At 41.4% G+C, this 23,692-nt stretch overlaps 1 protein-coding gene and 1 long non-coding RNA gene across 2 annotated transcripts in view; both read left to right on the forward strand.

The window, feature by feature from the left end:
• Positions 1-79: 79 nt before the first annotated feature.
• On the forward strand, positions 80-15,445 carry LOC147159552 (uncharacterized). The gene is made up of 3 exons (XR_015090536.1): positions 80-289; positions 4,889-5,018; positions 14,260-15,445. It is a non-coding gene; the product is annotated as an uncharacterized LOC147159552 (long non-coding RNA).
• Positions 15,446-16,703: 1,258 nt separating this feature from the next.
• pik3c3 (phosphatidylinositol 3-kinase, catalytic subunit type 3) overlaps positions 16,704-23,692 on the forward strand; it is an 11,912-nt gene continuing 4,923 nt past the window's right edge. Inside the window, exons 1-14 of the mRNA XM_086058634.1 lie at positions 16,704-17,294; positions 17,830-18,018; positions 18,086-18,229; positions 18,371-18,500; positions 19,867-19,953; positions 20,058-20,153; positions 20,892-20,963; positions 21,068-21,172; positions 22,375-22,467; positions 22,543-22,728; positions 22,861-22,991; positions 23,180-23,261; positions 23,471-23,538; positions 23,634-23,692. The exon at positions 23,634-23,692 is cut by the window's right edge and continues 47 nt beyond it. Coding sequence (XP_085914760.1) covers positions 17,230-17,294; positions 17,830-18,018; positions 18,086-18,229; positions 18,371-18,500; positions 19,867-19,953; positions 20,058-20,153; positions 20,892-20,963; positions 21,068-21,172; positions 22,375-22,467; positions 22,543-22,728; positions 22,861-22,991; positions 23,180-23,261; positions 23,471-23,538; positions 23,634-23,692 — 1,507 coding nt within the window. The 5' untranslated portion in view covers positions 16,704-17,229. The remainder of the gene's footprint in view (positions 17,295-17,829; positions 18,019-18,085; positions 18,230-18,370; positions 18,501-19,866; positions 19,954-20,057; positions 20,154-20,891; positions 20,964-21,067; positions 21,173-22,374; positions 22,468-22,542; positions 22,729-22,860; positions 22,992-23,179; positions 23,262-23,470; positions 23,539-23,633) is intronic.

The following is a 23,692-nucleotide window of genomic DNA, read 5'->3' on the forward strand; positions in this document are numbered from 1 at the left end:
TTACAAAACGATAAAAAAATATATAATTATAGCAGAAATGTCCTTGGTTTTAGTCTTTGGTAATTCATATAATACATGAGACTTTGGGGATGATTTAAAATATTTTTTATTTCGATATTAACCAGAATAAATACGTTTGAAAATGTTTGACACAGAAGTGACGTCATCAAGCAGCTGCCAATAGGAAAGCATCGCTCCTTGCGACAATTTTGCGTGCTTTGCGACTTTTGGCTCCAATGGCTCGGCTCGGCTGCTTTTCTCATTTATCTCAGCCGAAATGCATCGCTAGGTAAGAAATGTGTTACTTTTTCCATTTTACCATGGTTTTTATTAAATATTGTGCCACGGGTAATACACACTGAATTAAAAAAGAAGAAGATAAAATGAACATAACCACCCTGAAAACTAATTAAAACTAAAACAAAATAAAAACTAACTAAATACAATTTATCAAGATGGAGTTCATCATCTATTCAGCGCAATAGTCATGAATGTTTTCACGCTTTAATGCAACATGGAGGCAAGTAGTTAACATTAAAAAAAAATAAAAGTCCTCCCGTCGCAGAGGAGTCCATATAAAGTGGCTATAGGCTGGCTAACGGGAATTAGCATAGACGTTACGGTCATTAGAAACTTTTAAACAACTGCTTCTTAAATACACACGGCGCAGCAACGCATGCAAACAGATCGCCCAACAGCGCTCACAGGCACTGTCATCTTAAATCCCCAAAAGAGACGCAGGCAGAAGCTATTCCAACTTAAATGGCCGTTAAGGGGGATATCGAGGAAGGCCTCGCATGTTTACTTTCCAATTCCCCGTTTGCGGTTTTGGCAATGATGTTCGTGCTCGTCTGCACACTGCCCTCTTCTGGTGCTAGCTTTTGACTATGACAGGCCACTCCGCTTGTCATCCATGTACACTTTCCACCGCTAATCGTTCCGATGATATGATACCCATCCCCAATAAACGCAACGTTTGCAATTGTTTGCATCCCCAACCGCGGCGTCTCAGTCAAGACGTTTAACGGCGGCCGTAAATCGTTCATTAGAGCAACGTGTAAATGCCATATGCTCGCGACTACCTCTCTCTTGTGCGTAATGGTGCTCCATCGTGGCGGCTGACGTGGGTCAGATCTCCAGGCAGGTGGCCGGGAAATGGAGGCAGATGGGCCCAGTGGGCCTGCCTGTCCGCCACCGCTGAATCTGTGAACTCCCCCCCCCCCCCCTTTCGCCCTCTCTCTCTCTCTCTTCACTTTCAAGCGGCACTGATGGGCCCTTGAATTATTACCGGGCCCCCCATTCATAATTACCCCGGGCCTGGTGGGGACCAAAGCCCCACTAATGACGCCTTTGTTGCCGCTGATCAATGGCGCACAATCAACAAGAGAGGACGTATGACTGAGAGAAGCATTGAGCGATAACGTGCCTTTAGGGCAGCCTCTCTAAAACAATCACGCATGCTTTCTCTTCACTCCCCTCGTTAAAGACCACTGTTCACAGGGAGCGTGAGACTCGGTGTGTGTTTGCCAGTGTGCCTATGTGTGAGTGTGTGTGTGAGTGTGTGCGTGTGAGGGCCCTCTGATACGCCGCTTCCCACAGGCTTTACTGCACCCAGCGTATTTGATGTCTTTAGACGGCAAACTATGGCTGTCCCTTCAACTATGAGTGGTTGTCTGTCCGATTTATTATTATTATTATTATTGTTATTATTGTTGTTATTAACTGGTAGCACCGAACTCAACTCCTAGTTGATGTTTGTTGTAAGACTAAAAAGTACTCACAGGCACGTATTCTTTATCCTCTGCAAAAAAGTAATATATTGGGCCATTTGATATTTGAGCAATTGCTTACTTAAAGTACTAGCTGTTATCCTATTAATTTTTGTTATAATAGATTGTTGTTTTGCATTCAGTTTACAATTACACAAAATGGCTGACTGAGCAGAGATCAGTAGTAATATTTTGGTAGCAGAACAGTGCGAACAAAGTGATTTTTTTTTTTAAATGTCTGATATGTATGGAGCAACATGCTTAAGCGAAAAAGTACAAATGCATTATACTGCCCCCGGTGGATAAAGCGGTCACAGCAGGAGGAGAAGTAGGGAGTCCTTGAGTTACGGCGGAGTTCCGTCCCTACGCTGGCGATGTAACCCGAATTTCACTGAAAATACTTTGTACAGTGTAACCTCGCGGGCCGATCGGCCATGGATAGCGCAGCGGGTCAGCAAAAAAAAAAAAAACGGGAGAGCAACAAAAGAATTGGCAGTATACGGATTCACTTTATTAAGCCGAAAGTAAAACAATGGGCTCGGCGCCACCACACGTTACATTGACCGTAGCTTCCACGGCATCAAAAAAATAAAAATACCCCCCAAAAGTGCTACACATGCACACACAAAAAAAAAACAAAGTTAGCGCCACACTACCGATTGTTACAACAGCAATTTTAAAATACATATATGCGCGACCAGGAAGAGCCGAAACCAATATTTCGTGTTTCAGCACGGACGTTCATTGCTGACGGACTGCAGAGAGGAGCTAATTCAATCTTAAACACAGAAATGTGACGCGCCTAATGGCGAGCCGACCTGCTAGATGGACGTCCGTTGCTGGAGGTAACAACAACGCTACTTTAAATAATTTTAAAATCGCGTGATTAAAGTGGGAAATTAAGTCACGGGCGCCGTAAAGACGAAACGACGTAGGTCGCATACGACGTAACTCGATGACTCCCACAATGAAATGCTTTGATGCATTTGATTCATTACATGCTGTTTAATGATATTTTTTAGAAAGCTCAATAATAATCGCCATTACATCACACTTACTTCACTCACTGTCGTTCCACGTGGTAAAAGGAAGATGTTTCTCCAGTGGCACCACTCAGGGTTCCGGACTGCCACTAAATGTTCGCATTTTGGCAATTTGAGACAGTGTAGGTAAATTTGTCATCTACTACTTTGAAATTTCAGTTCTATAATTTTTAACAGTCTGTAAGGCAGACGCAACCAGACTGTCAGCTCTCCGCAACTTCCCCCCCCCCCCCCCAAGTTCCACTGTATTAATTTAGCCATTTTTTTTTTTCAAGGAAATAGCGGAAAAAATAAAATCCTTTTGGGTATATTTGGCAGTTCAACCCCAAACACAACAACACTTTTATCTCCTATGCGGAGAACTGTGTGAGTCAGAGTGAGAAGAAGTGACTAAGTTGCCTTTTGGAAAGTGTGCCCTAAATCTAATGACATAATTTCTCTTGACAAGTATACCAAAAGTGTATGTGTGGACTGGGAAGGCAGAACAGGTTTTTTTGTTTTTTTTGCTGCTGTATTCATATCCAAGCAATTTTGCAGACCGCAAAACTGGTCATCCCAACCGAAACACAAATTTTTTTTTCGTTGTCTTTTTTTAGTCAATAAACTAATATGTTAAGTATATATTTTATCAACATTCATTTGGCTTTTCAAGATGTCTAGACAAGATGAATTGCAAGCTTGTAAATCGGATGGGATCTCTCAGGTCCCGACAGAGCGCAGATTGAAGAGGATTAAAAAGTTCTCAGTTCGCAAAAGCAGAGTTGAACTGAGGGCAACAACGTTTTTATCTTCCAATTATTACAAATAAACCACAATGCCTCTCTATCTCTCACTGCCAAATTCTAAAAAATCTCCATTCTCAAGTCCATTTTATTGCTCATTTTCTCGCACGTGGGACTAAGTTGCCTCAAAAGGAGTGAAACGGACCAGGATGAAATGCACCTGCTGTCCTTTCTTTGTATTTGATGCCAAAGGTGCCGGGGTGCCATCAGCGATAGCAATCATGTCCGCGTTAATATCCCGCTCTCTGCTTTTGAGATGCTCTCGAACGTCCTGCCAGCCTCAGAGGGATCCTTTGGCAGATTATCCGTCATCTTGGCTGGCAACATGGCGGCGCGAGAGCATCTGTTTTTCGCTCTCCGTGGTCGAAAAAAGGAGGGAGAGGATTTATGGAGTCGTTTGGTCGAACCTACAGAATGTTTCTCGCGCATCAAGCGTCACGCTCCGAAAAGATTTTGACGGTTAGCTTACTGCAGAATGTGTGGGCGGACATCGATCTAAGATGGGTGGATCCCGGAGTCGAGAACTTGGCTCCTTTTCAAATGAAAAGTGGATTGGCGCATTTTTATTTGGCCGCCTTGACAGCTTCGCTCCCCCGCCTGCCCGCTAAAGTCACATGGGATAGCGTTTTCCACTGTCATGCCCCATTTACGGTCAGCAAAAATTGGGGTTGGGGCCCTCAGGACAATCCTACACTCCAAAATATTAAAAATAATAAAAGTATCTTGATTAATAGTCTCTGATATTCTTCGGATCAGAATAGACAATGGATAAAAGTACGGCTTTTGTTACCCGGATGATTGGGGGAGGAGGTAAAGCCCCATGAAGCTGAAATCAAAGCATTTTCACTCACGGCGGCGCCACTTCATTACCAATTTGTATGTGGCATTGTGAAGGGCTGGACTGGCTGTTTGGCGTGCAAGGCACATGCCTGATGGGCTGGTATCTTTTAGGGCTGATGTGGTGCTATTAATTCATCATTGTTTTCCTCCATGTTACCCCAAAAGACAGACCCACAATTTAGTCATATAGACCAGATGGGCCGAATTTTTTTTTTTTTTTTTGTTTTTGCTAATCCAGCACAGTGGACACATTTAAGGCAGCTAACAAAATATTCTCTGTTTTGTAATGATAAATAGTAGCTCTAATTTTGTAAACACAAATTCTTATTTTTGTCCCTTTTCAGCAACTTCAGCAATTTACTTACTGAACGTTACGACCAAATAAACTAAACTAAACAAAAAAAAAGGGGGGGGGGGGAATCATGTTCCTAATGCGATTTCCTCTTCCCAACAGGACAGACCAGCTCTACTGAAATTATTCTTCCCACTTCTGGGAACACGGCCATGTTGGTCCCACCGGTGCAGCTGTGGAAGCAACCCAAAATTCGGGTGAGGAAGAAGGTTCCCGTCGTAGCCTAGCAACGGTGAGTAGAAACACACACACGCACGCACACGTACACTGGATGGGTGGCCTTGTGGTGCCAGAGGCGGGATGGGGGCGCCTGGCTGCAGCTCAGTGGCAGATGACATTGAGTGAAACCTGGCGTTGTGAGATTAGAGGATCAGATCCTCGCAGCACTTCGTCATGCGACAGGAGTGCCAGGAGAGGGAAGGGGGAGTTCTTACCGGGGCAGATTGTACGCAGAATGACGCATCCCGTCTGACAACATTGCGCAAAATCCTGCGTAATGTCAGCTCCTCAAGACTCGGTAGCATCCAGCTGACACATTGAGCGGCGAGCCTGTAGGCTGCAAATTCAGTATATTGTAAAATAATCAAGCTAGGTGTTAGCCCATCAATGGCGTTTTACGTTATGTGTTAGCATTAAGCTAGTGGGGGCAACTAGGTGAATTCATCAAGATATTGTTTCAGGAGAAACCTATCTAGAGCAAAAAAAAAATTGACAATCTACTCGGTCCCACTCGGTGAGGTGGCCAATAACCCCAGGAAATATCCTGAATCTTAAAGACTATCGACCACTCCCGCTGGATCCCATCACGAGGGGGATTACAGTGGGAAAGGGCAACTGGGATCACTTGGAGAGCAGAGCCCCTTCCACCCAAGCAGGGATGACGCACAGAGGGAAGGGAGGCGGCATAGTTCGGATTCCCAATATGTGTCCGGGGAATCCGTAGCGAGGCCAGATGGCACAGGCCTGCCAGTCTTTGGGAATGGCAGCATACGGCGGCGGGACGCACGGCAGAAGGTAGCGGGAAACGGCGGCGGGGTCAGCTCTTGATGTCGGACGCTCCCCGGAGCGTTTCCTTCCATCCCTTTGAACAAGAAGAAGCGTCTCTAACCCGCAACTGTGCCGATTCCCTGCTTAACACGGCGGTTGACTTCAAACGCGGGCCCCCGATTCCCTCCTGCCCGAAGCCTCCCGAGTTCCGAACATATGTTCTCACGCCCGAGCGTGCCAATAACATGCCAGCGAAGAGCGCACGTGGACATATTGTGTTCCCTTTCCGGCTTTCATCTAGCACAATTCCGGTCCACTCGCGAAGCGCGACGCGACGGCGGCCAATTATATCGCTCGGCGCTCGCAGACAGATGTCCAATGTAACCTGGTTAGCGCTAATGGGCGGGTTTTTGAAACCAGAGTAATTATTCATCATTCACGCAAGAGCGAAGAGATATCTGATGCTGAGTGCGTGTGACAGGTGTTCGCACCAATTGCCCGCCCAATAACGACGGTGACGACGGCCATTTGTGGCCATAGTGAAAGAACCTCGACAATCTTCCTCCATTTCGGGACGAATCGCAGCTTTTTAAAGGTGCCATATAGACAAAGACCCCTCGTTATTCTCATTAATCCTCCATCTGTCTTGTTGGCAGAAGCCCACCGTTGGCGAGATCGGCATGATTAACATTTCATCTATATGATGTCCTGATGAAAGCAGAAGCCATCATTGATTTTTTTTTCTTTTGTAAGAGCTAATTATCATGCAATTGTACTCTGCATTTCATAAAAACTTCACCCTGAACATTTTATGTACTTAATTTAAAAAAAGTTTTTTTAAATGCTAGCTCTCACTTTTGATGGCATATTCATTGAGCGTTTAAATTTTTTTTAACCGCTCAATAGGATGGAACATGACACTACCAGCAACAGCAACACTGGACATACTTTAATGATACAGCAATACAATTTTAATAGTTAGTAAATTAGATAAATACCTAATCACTTGAATTTGAACAGATTGGGTTGTCAATTAATTTGACTTGGTAACTTTAACACAAAACCACGAATGGTGTTTACCCCTTGTTGGATCAAAATCTTAACCCAATGTGCTGGATTAACCCAATGGACTGCGTAAATAACCAAGCAAAAACTCAGTCCCTTTTAAAAACCAGTGTTGGGTTAGCTATTTCAAACACTTTGTGTAATTTTTGACCCAGCAGTTTTAATTGATTTAAACTAGATTTATATTTAATATGATCTTCTAGCAGCTGCAACAAGTCTGCATGCATAATTTTTAGAATAATTTTTAGAATAATTTGCAAAATTGATTTAATTCTTGTAATTTATTCTAGGCTTTAAATAAATCAATTAAAAACAACTTTATTTACAGTTGACCGCCCCCATTCACAGGGGATAGGGACTGGCATGGCCCACGAATAGCAAAAACCAACTTTCAATTGATGACAATTGAAATACACGGAAAATCGGAAAAATGAAATCTTCAAAAAAAATGCTGATAAACATGAAAGAAAATATGCAATGTCTTATTTCCTGGAGCCGATCAATGACGTCATTGATCGACATTACAGCCGATCACCAATTTTGCAGAAAATGCTAAATATCATCCAATCTCAATATATACAGCAGATCAGATCGTGTGAAGTCATTTTTTTTTTGATATATTTTTATTTAAAATTAATTACTTTCCCAAAATTGTACTGTCTGTACTGACTGGGATGAAAACCTGCTTCAGTCGCTGCTCATGTGCTCAAATGTGGGCATCCATCAACAACGACGGAGAGACAAAAGTGCCCACCTCCGTGAATAAATGTGCTGTTATATCGAGAATGTGTGAGCGAGAACTGGCACATTTTCTCCACTGGGATACATTCCAACTCCGTGACCCCTCCAACAGAGAATCCTAATCACACATTATTCCATTCCTATCACCACCCCCCAATGAAATGTCCATACTGAATGTTTTGCAAGCACACACAAACACACAAAAAAAACCCTAATACAGCACATTTGTCGCGATGTAAAAAAGAAAAAGAACATGGTGCGAGAGACGGAGACGAATCCATCCATCTTGTGCAAATCAATGAATGGACTTCCATTTGCATTTGGTCACTCAGCTTGCTACTGATCTTACAATTTGTCTTGACCACGGACTGGGCCCATTGATTTCCTTTGCACAAATAAAGTGCAATGGAAATCAAAGATAATTAAGATGTGAATAAAGGGAGAGCTGCTCGCCAGGGAGCATGAGTCAGCCAAAAGCGCTGATATTATACACTGAAAGGGAGATTGATTTTTTTTAAAATATAAACAATGCCCCATGAATCAATTGAGAAAGCCATCTGATTAATCGCCAAATGCAAAATAGCTTCAGTGTGGACGTAGCCAATATCCTCCAATTTCAAATTCATTTGTTCCTTCCCCTAGGACAAACTTTCCCGCCCTTTATTGAGCCATGGCTCACATTTTACATGAGAAAAAACTCGCCCCACAAAACTTGAAGGTCACAAAAAGTAGAATTCCCTGAATGAATGATTATCTTGTCTCAATTTCTTCACAAATTTACTACTTAATTCGGAGCCTGAACAGTTATTCTTCTGTTGTATAAATATCAACAGGTGGATTCAAAGGTCAATTCTGAAAATGATTACAAGTCGCACCTCAAAAAATGTTTGGCTCTACAAGTATCACAATGATGGCCAGCAATAAAAGATAAAAGAAAATAGATAGATAAAGGAAATATATATATTTTATTCTTAAAAAAGTGCACTCCGTATTATTGAAAGCCACTCTAACATTCATCTAAATCAAGCTTAAACATCTTACCTGAAGAGGAAGGAAGGAAATTGGCCAAACCAATAACAGTCAAGATGTGTGAAATGCAATTAGGGAAGTCGCCTATTTTAACGTTTTGGAATATTTTTGGCCCCTTACTGTTAAATACTGTATATTATTCTATAGGAGAAAAAAAGGTTCATTTTCTAGGAGTATTAATATTGCTTTGATATCATAGGTATGTAAATATACTGTATATGCTAAGTTTCTTTCTCGTAGATTGCTGACTCATATCACAAAACCTGTTTATTGTGATCAAACCAGGGTTATAATATATATATTTTAAATTTTCTTTATGTTTAATTATTTTTCGTTTGAGTTAAAAAAATAATAATGTTTTTTAGTCTTCAGAGCAAATTTATTATTTTTTTATTAGTTTAAAATTTTTGTTGTATTAGTTTTAGTACTAGTTTTAGTTTTATACAAATATCTTATTGTATTATTTATTTCTTGTGTGTGAGATTAAGGTATGTTTTGTGTAGTAAACGTAACAAAAATATGATTGTTAAAAACAACCATCCAGAAATTTAATTCAGGTACTGTGTAACAGTCCACAGGCTACAATAAGTGCAGTGCAAATATATACTGCTTCTAAATGTTAATGCATCACTACTTTAACGTCTTAAATAAAGCTAGGATTGTCTCGTGTTCTGTCCCTCGTTTCCCAATTTATGTTAAAATGAACTTTTGAATTGAATTTAGTGGTTATGCATAGTAGTTATGTGTAATTGGTGTTTAAGGTTATGGTAGTCCTCACCGTAAAGTTTCCCTGGATTCAAAAAGTTTGAGAGACTCAAGTCTGACTTGCGGTGCGTATACAATACGTCTCCTAATAAAGCTCAGCATGGACACTCAGGCAAATCAGAAATCCTCCTCAGTTGAACTTTGACGTGTGTGCGCGCGCGCGTATGTTATGCAATCCGCCTCCCCCGACATGCACACGCCGCTCAATTCTTATCTTGCGACTCAGACCACACATAAAAGCAAACCAGCGGTGGTACGCGCTATACAATATCAGCATGTGAGACGTAGCACAGCACCTTAATTGATTTGTTCCAAATCTGCTCTATATGCCCCGAGATAAATTTTGGTTGGGGGGTTGGGGGGGTGTTGTTTGTTTCGTTTCGCTTTGAAGACAATCCAGCGATTCTGTTTGGTATCTGCGGACCAAGGCCATTGTTCACGGAATTTGGGGTCCGAGCCAGAGTCCCTCACGGATGATTTATGTGTTCAGCTGGGAAGAGGGGCGGGTGGGCGAAGCGGGCGAATATCATCTGGCTGTAGAAAGCCGCAGCCCAGCAGGCCTAGAGGAGGCTTAAACAGAAGCAGGACGGCTGCCAGGTCCGCTCCTCGACCATTGTGCTTTAATTAACCTATATAGGGGCTGACTGGTTAAATGTGCGGTGATAGATAAGGCTCCTCGGATGATTGATTTATTTACTGCACACGTTCGCGATTTCCATAACATTACAAGCATATGAGCCACAAAAGCCATCAAAAGTCAAAGTAGGTACGGCCTTGCAACCTGCGCTTGGGTCACGTTGAAATCTGGGGGCATCGTCTCTCCGTTTTCGGGAGAGGACGACTCACAGATAGAAATTCCTTGGCAGTCACCAGATAAGGATGTTTATATAGTGGACTATAATGTAGTCGTAAGACTATGGTCAACTTAATTGAGTTAGTTGACTTTTTTTCCCCCAAGCCCTAGCCCGACCGCTATTGGGCTTAAGGACTCATTTCCAACGCAGCCCATGATCATGAGAAGGATCAAATCAAAAAGGCAAACAAGGCCGGGTGTTTAATTTTCTTTTCCTTTTTCTTTTTCAAGCAGGCCCCATTGTTCCGCGCGCTCCACCTGCGCCTCTCGGATCCTTGCGCCACACACGCGCAGCCGGCAAACCATCGCCATCCTCGCAGATTGGCGGTTGCCATGGCGACGATGGAAGCTGCCACCAAAAATGGGTGAGGGGTGGGGGAGGTTCGGCCGTAAATCTGCACTCCCCCCCCCCCCTTTTAATTTAGGAAATTGGCAAAGGAAGTACGGTAAATGAATCCCTGTTAATAATAATTCGCATATGGGACAAAACGCAATTAGGCCGGCGTTTTTGGCTACAGGCAAAGAGCAGGCGAGAACATGATCTCATCTCGGCAAAGTGTGCAAATAGTAAACATCGTGGATCGAGAGATCCATCATGTTATGATGATTCGTTCCTTATCGTCTCACGTGAAGACTCGATTCCGTGTCCTCTGAGACCACAAATGTTTGGTATCCCGGGCTAAGGTTTAGCGCTCTTCTGTTTTCTGTTATTTTTCTATAAAGCGTCAAACAGAGGTGAGCAGCCCAGCTCTCCCGTTGCTTTTAATAACCTGGTGGCCACCATCCAGCTTCAGGCGAACGCCAGGATTGGCTGATCCCTTCACACTCTGGCACCTGGAGCATGTGTGTGCGTGTGTGTACTGGTAAAGCCAGCCTGTTATTGGTGACTGCACCACTGGAGGCGTGACATGGCGAGAATCAAAAAACCCTCACCTGCAACAGAGTGAGAAGCAAAAATCCTTACGTGGCTGAGGGCCAAGCAGCCCTTGCATACGTTTATTAAAGAACTTCTTTCATGTGATAAAACACTAAAAAGGCAAACCTGCAGTCCTGCAAGATTGCAGCCTCCCTCCCCGTCCCAAAGCCTGTTTGCGTATGATTAGCACCCGCCGCGGCAAACCGGCTGCGCAAATACGATATGTGTGTTTGCACGAGTGTTGTCGAACATTTCAGCATTAATCCATAATCTAAACGAAGACGGACGCACGTTTGATTGCTCAGCTGTGGTCGTAGGAGTCGGCGGGGTGTTAATAGTAAAGCTCTGGGTCAAAATATTAGCATCAATTCAAACCGGCGCAAGTCATTCTGCCAAAGTAAAGGGACAGGAAAGGGTTTCACCTAAATTGTCGCATTGCAAGTGCTTACTTAAGAGCATCTTAAACAGTAGTGTACAATCCTTCAAAAAAGATGATTACTGTCAAACTAAACATAAAACAGAGAATTACATGTTGTGTATTTCAAACAACTAAGCTATCCCTTAAGAATGACCCGCTAGCTTAATGCTAATACATAATGGAAAACGACATTGGCAGGCTTACACTTAGCATCACTGGGTGCCAAATTATAACATGACTGCAATGAATTGAGTTGAAACTCTTTATATTGCATTTGCTTATGTTAATACCCGTTCTCTATTTTCATAAAGTACATTATTATAGTCCTAAGTAATTTAACGGCTTGTTTGTGTGTGTGTGTGTGTGTGTGTGTGTGTGTGTGTGTGTGTGTGTGTGTGTGTGTGTGTGTGTGTGTGTGTGTGTGTGTGTGTGTGTGTGTAAATAGGAATAAGAGATATTATGAAATCTAAATAAAACGTCAACAGTTTAAATGTGTACTTTTTAGAAAAGTGCAACAATAATAATATGTCCTTGGGGAATTATTCATCAAGTTCAAAACTTTGCATTTATTAAACTACAAAAACTCAAATATAACTTCAAAGGACAATCAGAAAATTAATTAATAGCAAAGTCAAGTATCAAAATAATAGCAATAAAAAACAAAAAAGCCGCGCTCCTTTCGTCTCCTGCAAAGGCAACAGCTTGAAGCGCACAAAAGCGCTCTACCGAGGAGCTGTTTTAATCTTCTTTAAAAAGTCCGTGTTGGCTCCTGAGTCGAGTGCCTGCATGGGGGGCCCACAGACTGTTGGCCCCCGATCAAAAGATGTCGAGGTGACGTAGGACGCGTGTACCTGTGCCCTTTAGCAGATGCCAGGCTAAGATGAGGTGTCTGAAGAAGAGCACAGACAAAAACAAAAGAGAATTAAACATTGCATATTTCAACTCCAAAACAGTCACGCAATCCATATTATTTTCATTTAACGATTATAGACCACAAGCTTTGTGCTAACATAATGGGAGACCTTATAGATGGACAATTAGCATAGATTTTATAGTAATTATAAACCCTCAAGCAACTGCTACTTTATGGGGCGCTAACTACTCACTTAGCATTAGCATCAAGGAACTGCTGCTTCACTCTTGACTATTTAGGGAACCTCTGTCCTTGGAATTTTGTCAAACAAAAGACGGCTAGCATTTATGCTAACTCAAGACGAAACCCTATAGATGGGCTAACTCTTCAATTAGCACAAACAACTGCCACTTTAACATACATGGAGCAGCAATGCATACAAGCAGAGCTTTAAGCAAAAAAAAAAAAAGGCCTGTTGTCAACTATTTAGTATACCCAAAAGGGCACCTCTGTCCATTTTGTATGTTATCATCACGCCGTAGACAAGTGATGATACAGCGAGGTTGCTCTGTGCTCGCCGGCTGGGGATTGGTGCGATGACAGAAGGCTACTCACTGTGAAATTGCTTGATTTTTAGCTGGATGTTTGCCCTGCAGCCGTACACAATCCGCCGGTCGCGGTCAGATTTAAGCGCGCTAATCCACTAGACCCGTTTCAGGCTTGCTTCTTCACGTTTCAGTGCAGAGAGAGAGGCCCTCACTAGTTAAGAGCCGTGTCCTAATAATTTGACTAAAGATGTTGACTGTATAATCTGGATTCACCACTATTTGACCAGTTTAATCACAGTTGGATGCACAGATTAGAAACAAGAAATTGTGTGTTTAAAGTGCTCCGATTCTTGATTCTTGGTTTTGACAACCGTGGTATCTTAATGCTCTGGACAGGCTTAGCAGAAATTAATACATAATTATAAACTTGCAGTACATCATTTACAGTACAATATACTGTAAAAATCCATGAAACACAATTTATCAAAGTCAATTTAAAGTGAAAATAAACATGTCTTGAGTGTTATTAGCAAGAGTGCAACATTTGCTGACTCGTCGTGTGTACATTAGGGAAAGTTGACCGTTTATTAGCGGCACATGCTCATGTTAAACTTTGGCTCAAACTGCTCGACAGGCATTCGAGCGCATGCTTCTTGCTAGCTATAATAGCATATAGGCTACCCACAATGCTTTACATTTTAACATATTAAAGTAGCCCATAATGACACAAAATACTTAACAAGTTAGAATGTAAACAATGTCACTAAACTATTTTGTAGATTCTTGTACACATTTCTCGGGGGTATAGCTAGCTAACTGTATGCTAGAAATAGTCAAACTATTTAATACCTGTAAGTGTAACTAGTACGTGATGGAACAAAGGTCATTAATAACTGGATGTCGTGTTAGCTATGGCTATTTTTTATTAATTTTTTTAAATCAGAAAAGCCCTTTTAAACTTTATAACTCCACCAATTGGGTACTGAGTTCTCAGTCCTTTGCACATGATCAGAAAGTATCTTCAATGAGTTTAGACTGAAATTAGAAACAAATTTCTGTATAAACTATGAACCGCAGTGGAGTGGACGTTCACTGTACAACTCCAATATGTGAGTGACATTACTATACATTACTATTGTACGTTTCATGCTGAGGATATAAAACACAAAACGATGCTGTCAAATAAATTGGGCCAAAATGCAAGAAAATTGAAGCGTGACTGCGTTTTTGGCATTCACATGATAGTTGTCCCAACATCACCACATTTTTTTTTTATTGTTGCTTCATTTACATTTCAGTCACGAGATCACAATACCGTCGCAGGATTGTGTTTCGCTTTGAAAAATCTTTGATGCCCTGCATCGCTCGCCACCGACGCGCTTGCTGTATTTGCATAGACCATGAACAGAGGCCTCACTTCAGTCGATGGAAAATGCTCAGCAGGTGACAGGCAAGCATATGCCTCAAAATGCCATGGGGTCCTGAAGCCGGATCATCTCCAAAGGCTAACTGGCAGGTCTAAGCAAGGACGTCATTAATGCAGATTCACAAAGAGCACGATGGAACACAAAAATGTTGACCAGCTGCTTCGTTGGCACACGACTTCGGCTCCTGACCGCCGTTCACCGAATTCCCCATGCAGGTCCAATTCATTCACTCGGGGAGTGACCAACAAAATGTGTATGCATGGAGGCCAAGCGAGTGTGTTTGTGTTGAGTTTTGACCAGTATACACAACCATTGTTTCTAATCCAGTCACTCAAGTGATTTTTTTAATTTATCATTTGAATGACAGATGCTCACAAACACATTTCCTGTATTTCTATTTTTTTTTTTTTTTTTTAGAGCACTGTGACATTTGCCTTTTTCTTTTGCCTCATGCTGGCATAAGTCACCGCACGCACGTCAGTCAGCAGGTTAAGGGTAAAACTACTATAATTTATTTTTATGTTACCCGTTCATTAGTGTATACATTCTTAAATGTCATTATTTCAATCTTAAAATTAGAGGAGAACAATTTTGAAAAAGAATGTAATTGTAACCCCGCCAACCCCAATATTGTGATTGAGATTTAAGATGCGATTATTTTTTCAAGGTCCTCCTCCAATGTAATTTTTAGCAAACAAGCAATGAATCGATATACTAAACAATACCAACATGAAATGAAACACACTATATAAATAAATAAATGAATTGTAGTTTTTTTTTAACGACGTATCATCTTTATAATGTCAAACATAATATACAGGATGGGTTAAAGGTGGGCAAACATTTGGTTAATATTTAGTTTTTTCCATCCCAACCCCCCTTTTTATTCATCCTTGCTTTCATCCGTTTGTCACTTTCTGTTGTTGCGGACTCAAATTATTTGCCATTATTCGTTGAACCTGTAAATAAAATTTAACTATGTACAGTATATATTTTATTTTATTTACTTTTCTAACTGGGAGCTATTACGAGATTGTATAGCTTTGCTGCCAGTGAATTTCCTGTCCTCTTTGCTTTGATACTAATCAATAAAGGGGGTTGGTGGGGTGGGGTGGGGTGGGCTCGACAAGCATTAATACAGTTGGAGTGTATTGCGGCAGTTTGGATGGTTTGACTTTGAGCACATTGTGAGGTACTGTTGTTATCATACGGTGTGATGGCGCCGCCTGCTGGAGAAGCACCGAGCCAAACTGACTTCTGCATGGTGCGCCGTGGCGGGAAATGTTTTGCCGAAACCCGTATTTATTTTAAACCCCCAAAAATGTTATTGAAAATGTGTTATGAACATATGAAAATCTGCAAACATTATTATTAACACGCGGAAGTGGCGCATACCTTTCAAGCGCAGGCATGATGTCATTACGGGGTTGGAGAAAATATTCAATAATGTTAAAGCACTGTACAGTAGTACTATCTTATTTATTTAAAGGTTCAATATTTTAATAGTGAGATTAAATCTTGAGTCAAAATGTTACATTTTTTAAACGTTAAATATAGAATTAAATGTGAATATTAAATACATTTTCTATTTTAATTTATGTTATATACATTTAAATGTTAACTCTAAATGTTTCGGTGGGAACAAGGGTTTTCTGAATTAAGAGCATGAATATATTTTACTGATTTGGATATGTAATCATTTCTTGTAATAATAGTATGTCAAAGCTGGAGGCACATTTCATGTGTGTGGCTGGCAAGAAAACCCGAAGTAACAAGGATGCCGACAGATTTGCAATTCTTCACAAATGTTTTGTGTTGATAGCACACGTTTTGGCACACCCCGAAAATCGGTTGAGAATTGAGCAAGTTACGACTTGACTTCAAGGGCATTACATTGCCTTGGATGGGAGCGTCGCCCTTCCCAACATGGCCGCCATGTAAGCATGACACGTCGATTAGCTGGGCTGCTACAGCGCCTTGACGCCACAAGGCGGCGCCAGGACCCACTTGATAGATGCCATCTGATATATATTTGGATGGCATTGGAAGTTCTACAATGCAGAGCTGGACCGACAGCTAAGAGGATGATATCACTGCCTTTAAAATAATTAGTTGAGGTCATTGTTGATTGTTTAAAAACAAAACAAAAATGAGGGTAGGGATTGCACATCCGAGAGAGTTCATTCAGCTGAAGAAAAAAAAAGACACAGTACTCAAAGTACAATCATAATCATGCTATGTCATATTGTATTTGGCCTTCATTCTCTCGTTCTTTATTTCCTCATTCAACCGCAGCCTTGTTTGTCTGCATGGCCCTTTAAATTCAGTTTAGCTCAAGCGTCAAGCCGTAATTTCCTGTTTCCACTTCCAGTGGTTCTAATAGAACCACGACTCAATCGATCGCCCTTCTCCTTAAAAATGTGTGCAGAGCCGAATCGGCAATTGGCTGCTTTAGTCTGACTACATCTCGCGCAGTATTGTGTTGTTTGTAGCTGAGAAAAAAAGACCAATAAGCCCTGAAAAGGGCTCTCCAAATGACATATTTGCCCCCAATACATTATTTGGATGTAATAGCTGACCTCGTGTAGACTAAGAGCATCTCGAGTTAGGGTAGTAAGACTTTTGGGCTGATCCAAGGCCTTGGAGCAAAACAAACCGCACACCAAAGTCTGGACAAGCGAGTGGGATTTATGTTTATCTTTTTGGTCCAATATGGGTGCTTTCGGAAATTCAATCTGACGCCCTAACACTAAGAGTGCGAGTGTTGCATTTAATTCCAACAGCGCTTTGAGTGAGTTTTCGAACGGTTCGAACGCACTCAGGATTCCCCCCCGCCGTAACATGGACACGGATAAGTTTAACTACGTTTACAGCTGCGACTTGGACATCAATGTTCAACTTAAGATGTAAGTCGTGTCAAAAACAATTGTGACCTGGCGGAAGATAATTGGTATCTTGTGACTTGGCAGGGCGCTATTTATTCATCTGACTTGTCATATTTGGTCTTAATACTTAAAGGTAAGAGTTTATTAAAGCGTTAACGTGATTGGTTTCTCGATCTGTGACGGAGTTCTGTTCTTATGGCGGCATACGGCGTAAAGAATCTGTACTTAAGTTGGAACTCGCAGTTGTCTGTCGTTATCCTACCCTAACCTACAAATCAAGTCATTAATTATGGTCACTATATTAAGGAAAACTACTTAAAGACCATAACATTTAGGCTATTTTGCCGTGACCGGCAACGGTCCTGCTAGTGTTTTTTTTTTTTGTCGTAGTCTGTCCCTAACCGGCTAAACGGATGTACTGATGTTGAGAAAACAACAGAAAGAGAAGCATTGTTGTGAAATGTCAAAAATCAGTTTCCACCACTGGTTCCTGCAGACTGCAGCAAACCCTTTGTGTGTGTGTGCGTGTGTGTGTTATGCGGTAATGCGCCATCAGAGGCAGTTTGGAAGGCAAGCGAGAGCAGAAGAGCTACAAAGCCCTGTTGGAGGACCCCATGCTGCGTTTCTCCGGCCTCTACCAGGATCACTGTTCAGACCTCTACGTCACCTGCCAAGTATTCGCCGAAGGGAAGCCTCTTGCCCTGCCAGTCCGCACTTCCTACAAGGCATTCAGCACGCGCTGGAAGTGAGTCCCGAGACGTGTCCCGTGGCATTCACTTGCGTTCCAATAATGACCCTGTACTCGCTTGCAGTTGGAACGAGTGGCTGCGGCTGCCGGTCAAGTACCCAGACCTGCCCCAAAGCGCCCAGGTGGCACTCACTGTTTGGGACATCTATGGGCCCGGTCGAGCTGTCCCCGTCGGGGGTACTACCGTTACTCTGTTTGGCAAATACGGGTGAGTTGTCGATGCGTTTTTAAAGTGTTAATCGAGATAACACACAAGCAAAACAACTTTACTCATCATTGTCTTTTCCCTATTTATCCTGGTTATGTCAAATAATGGATGCACCAAAAATTAACTCCTGTCTCGCCGCAGAATGTTCAGACAAGGAATGCACGACCTGAAGGTTTGGCCCGGCGTGGAGGGCGACGGCGCTGAGGTCACAGCTACGCCGGGACGCACCAGCAGCAGTCTGACCGAGGACCAGATGGGTAGACTGGCCAAGGTATTTTGTTTTTGCGAGATTAACGCGTAAATTCCTGACTGGCCTTCACTCTAAAGCGCCATGTTGTTCTAGGGCCTCGACCTGGAGGTACTTGGTGATGTGAGTACGAGTGGGGCAGTTAGTTGTGTGTGCGCGTGAGAATGCAGTAAGGGTTCATGAATGTGCACAATTCTGGACTGGAATCCATTAGTGTGTGTATGCGCGCATGGACCTCGCGTATGAGAAAATACAACTTTCTGAGGAGGAAAATATCCAGGAGTGTAGGGCTGGGCTATTGAGCTAATACAAGTTTAAATGCTCTGGAAAATAAGTTCAGAGCATCAGCGACATTGTGTCCCGCTAATAAATGGACAACATAAACAGAATCATTTTCAAAATGTTTTATATGTAACATTAAAGAAGCCCAGTGAAAGGTCAACTTGGCTTAACTCGGTATTCTTTTTGTGGAAGTCGATGCAAAAAGCACTGTGGGGAAAAGAAACAAACTTGCTGGGAAATGTTCACCTGGTAAAAAAAAGCAAAACTTGTTTTGACTAATGTCATTTGCTTTTTCTATAACCAAAGAGGGCAGGAAAAAAAAGAAATTAAAAAATTGGGTTTGGTGGGAAAAAAATCTGATTCTTTTAAGGCCTCATTGCCCGGTCCTACAGGAGTCTACAAACACAGTAACACACAACTTTACACTGCACAAACTAATCAATATTAAACATCTCAAATCAAGGCAAACTTGTGATATTTCTTCTTACAGCCAATTTTTATGTTATCTTGTATCACTTAAAAAAAATAAATAATAATAATCAGAATAAGATATTATTTACTTGTTATTGAGACTTTATCAACAAAAAAAGGCCAAAGCAAAATCTCGGTGGACCATTTTTCCACACTTTTTGTCTACATTCTCATCCAGGCCCTGCCTTTCAAAGCCACAAACACTCAAAAGTCACAAATATAACAGTAGATTGAGAATGGCAAACCCAAATGGTAAAAAAATAATAGCAGCAACTTGTATGCACGTTACTGTTAAATAATGCATAATCAATTTGTTACATCAATTGATTGGATAATCAATATATTAAGTGATTCTAAAAATATTCAGTAGTTTGTATAAATAAAGTGTTTAAAGAAAGAAGGGGGTGAGGTAAATTTTTCTGTTCATTGTCAGATAATTTAGCTTCAGTTAAGTGATATGTTCGTCATTACTAGTTTTCCTTGTTTTTTTAAGCCCAGTTTTTGCAGTGTACGTGCTAACTAACAAATAATGACATCCAAGGAATGATTATGGCCTAGATTGCTAAATGCGAGCACCGTGTATTTGCCACATGGCATCACCGCAGCCAGCACTCAGCTCACTCTCGCCCCCACGCAGCTGACCAAGGCCCATCGGCAGGGCCACATGGTCAAGGTGGACTGGCTGGACCGCTTGACCTTCAGGGAGATCGAGATGATCAACGAGGTGAGTTTTTGACAACGTTTTGTGGACAGTTTCGCTTGGGAACATGACGTTTGGTTTGGCATTTCTTGTGTGTTGTAGCCACTTTTTTTTTTTTTTTTTGCCAGAGCGAAAAGCGCAGCTCCAATTTCATGTACCTAATGGTGGAGTTTCCCCGAGTGAAAGCGAACGACAAAGAATACAGCATTGTCTACTATGAGAAGGTGAGCTTACTTTATTTAACATACATACACATGTCTAAACACATTGTAGATGGATAAAATGCATAGAAAATACTACCTGGTGTAATAATAATAATAATAATCTATGCAGATTTACTATTAAAATGTACTCCTCAATATAGTGATCGTACAGTTAATGTGGTTATTTTTTCAAGGTCTAAGCAATAAATTAACCTATATTGAAATAAACAATATCAGAATTATTATACATAAAAAAAGCTTTTCTATGCCATGAATGAGAAACCTGTTTCCAAAATTTTAAATAAGAGCCTACATTGGCTTTTTACAGAATTTTAATCAAGATGTGTTTTTGATATTTCTACTAATGCTAAAAGCCGTAAAAAAAACATTTGCTGATTGCAATCTGCAATATAGCAGAAAAAAATAAAAGATTAAAATGTTTCTTCCTATACATGTTGAGTTGTTTGCAGTTGTGGAACCTAGCTAACCTAGTCTAGCTATTTGCTGAAAACTCACTTAGCATTTTTTTTACGCTCTTTCTGAAATTCTTAGACGATAAAAGCCAAGGCCAAAGCCCTGCCTTAGTAAATTGGTGCGTAGTAACTTTGTATTTTTGTGTTTTATTTATTTTTTGTTTTGTTTTTTTGCTATCGAGTGACTATTGAACATGAACAAGCAAATAAAAATAAAATTTTTCCTAATATGTCCTGAGGATGAAGAATGGTTGATTCAAGGATTTATTTTTATTTTTTATTTTAGGATGGAGATGATGCGACGCCCATGCTCACCAGCTGTGAAATCGTCAAAGTTCCTGACCCACAGATGGGGATGGTGAGCGCACACACACACACACACACACACACACATGCACACACAAAAGGAAAGAAGTAGTCTCTGGTAATTAATTGTGACTGTTTCCCATTTTCCCACCACAGGAGAACCTGGTGGAGAGCAAGCATCACAAACTGGCCCGTAGCCTCCGCAGCGGGCCTTCCGACCACGACCTGAAGCCTAACGCTGCGACACGGGACCAGCTCAATGTAAGTTTGGTTTGGTTTTATGAAACATATAAACATAAAGAAAACACATTACAAGTATGATATATAAGTTGAAGTAAAAAAGACAAAAACAAGAATAGGAAGAAAGAAAAGAGTTTATATGTTCATAAGGGTTAGGAGGAAGTTATAAAAACGTATCTAGTCCTACCCCTTATTCGTTTTATGTTGATACAATAAGGTTAATGTATTTCAACAAAAGAAAATGTATAAACCTAGTCATATATACAAGTGCACTTCAACATACGCACATTTGCCAGCGACATATGCACATGAAATTCGTAGGCATATACCGTAATACATTTATAAATCATATCCTTATACTCACATATACAATTTTCATTACACTCATACCGATACATCCAAAGAAATTACAGCATATATACAATTTTAACAGCTCATGTCTGATTTAAGTAATTTTTAAAAAAAACTTTGCTTTTAAATATATTTTTGAATTTATTGAAATTTTTTCAGGTCAGTTCCAAAATTGTTCCACAGATTAACACCTTTTACAGAAACACACCTTTGCTTAATATTTGTTGTTAATTTATTGTTTTGTAGACACTTGTACCGCTTCTGTTATAAGGGCTTTCTCTAATTTCAAACTGCTTCTGAGTACTGTGGCAGAGTAGATTGTTGTGTACTTTATACATTATTTGTGCTATTTTAAATTCAACGAAGTCGTAGAATTTCATTGTATTTGATTTAATAAATAGAGAATGAGTTAGTTTTGTATATTTTGATAGATTAATAAATTCTTATGGCTCTTTTTTGCAGTTTGAAAACGGGATCGGTGTTTGTTTTATATGCGTTTCCCCAGATTTCCACACAATAGGACAGATATGGTAATAAAAATGAATGATTTCTTATTCAGGACATCCTTACTTTAAGTTAAATGACAAAGCCGCGTTCTGTCCATTATTGCTAATGAAAAATTAAAAACAAAGTCAAGACAATAAAACATTAGCATTAGCTTTGGGCCGAGCTCTGATATGATTGTCGTATCACATGAATCTGAGATGCGTTTGAATAATTGGCATATTTTTTTTGAGAAATACTAATTGACGCATGTTGACGGCCGCCATACAAACTCTCTCACCCGTGGCAACGAACGAAAAATAGTAATGGCTGGATGCCGGTTGAAGAACAAATAATAATAAGATTTAAAAAAAAAAAAACATCCACAGATCATTGTGAGCTACCCTCCCACCAAGCAGCTGAGCTCAGAAGAGCAAGACCTGGTGTGGAAGTTCCGATACTACCTCACCACTCAGGAAAAGGTGTGGTCCGCCATAACTCTTCCGTCCCGGCGTGCGTTCTTCACCATCACAGTTCTTAATCCACTTCTGTCGCAGGCGCTGACAAAGTTCCTCAAGTGCGTCAACTGGGATCTGCCCCAGGAGGCCAAGCAGGCCCTGGAGCTGCTGGGCAAATGGAGGCCCATGGATGTGGAGGACTCCCTGGAGCTGCTGTCCTCGCAGTTCGCCAACCCGACGGTGCGACGCTACGCTGTCGCGCGGCTGCAGCAGGCGGACGACGAGGTAGCGAGCAAACCACATTCCGGTCCCTCTCTCCGTCTTATTTATTTATTTATTTATTTATTTGAACAAATGACAGCCAGAATCAGACCAGATTCATCTTTAAATTGCAATTTGTCTTCCAACTCTCTCTAGGACCTGCTCATGTATCTTCTCCAGCTGGTCCAGGCGCTCAAGTATGAGAATTTCAGTGATATCCAAGGAGGCCTGGAGCCAGGCAGCAAGCGAGACAGCCAGGGACTTTCAGATGACTCCGCACTGGACAGGTCAGCACTGTTTCATGCTGTGATGCTTTTTTGCGGCTAGCCTGGCTAGGAATCAGTTGCTCAGCTATGATCGTTTCACTTTCGCACACCGACCTGAGCGGCTTATTTGAATTTCTTTGGATGGGCAGGCCAGGATCCATTAAGACTTTGCAATTGCCCCTCCTTTTTACACTGCGTTTATTGTGCAGCTCTCAGATCCTGACGGCCACACCCGGTGCCTTCGCCTCGACGCAAAAAGGCAAAGAAGGAGCAGACGGTGAGAATCTTGAGGTAAGATGTGTTTGAGAATCTATTGAACGTTTAAATCCTTACAATTTCAGCTTCTCAGCAAATATTCAATCTCTGCAGTGAATATTATTTTTTAATTTTTTTATCTGCACCGTCAATGACAGATGAATCCATTATTAAAATTAAATTCTGCTGTGTATATCATGGCTGACGGCAAAAAAAATAAATACATTTTTGCATCTTACCTGCAGCAAGACCTGTGCACATTTCTCATCTCGCGTGCTTGCAAGAATTCCACACTGGCCAACTACTTGTACTGGTACGTGCGCGTCCCAATGTGTGCGCGCTCTTGCGTTTTGTGTGCGCCGCCGGCTCTTATTTCAAGGTTTTTACTCACTTGTCACTCCTCCTCAGGTACGTCATCGTGGAGTGTGAGGACCAGGATACACAGCAGAGGGACCCCAAGACCCACG

The sequence above is a fragment of the Leptonotus elevatus genome, chromosome 17 (genome assembly GCF_054856555.1).
Source record: "Leptonotus elevatus isolate MCC_2025b chromosome 17, RoL_Lele_1.0, whole genome shotgun sequence".
In the NCBI taxonomy this organism is placed as follows: domain Eukaryota; kingdom Metazoa; phylum Chordata; class Actinopteri; order Syngnathiformes; family Syngnathidae; genus Leptonotus; species Leptonotus elevatus.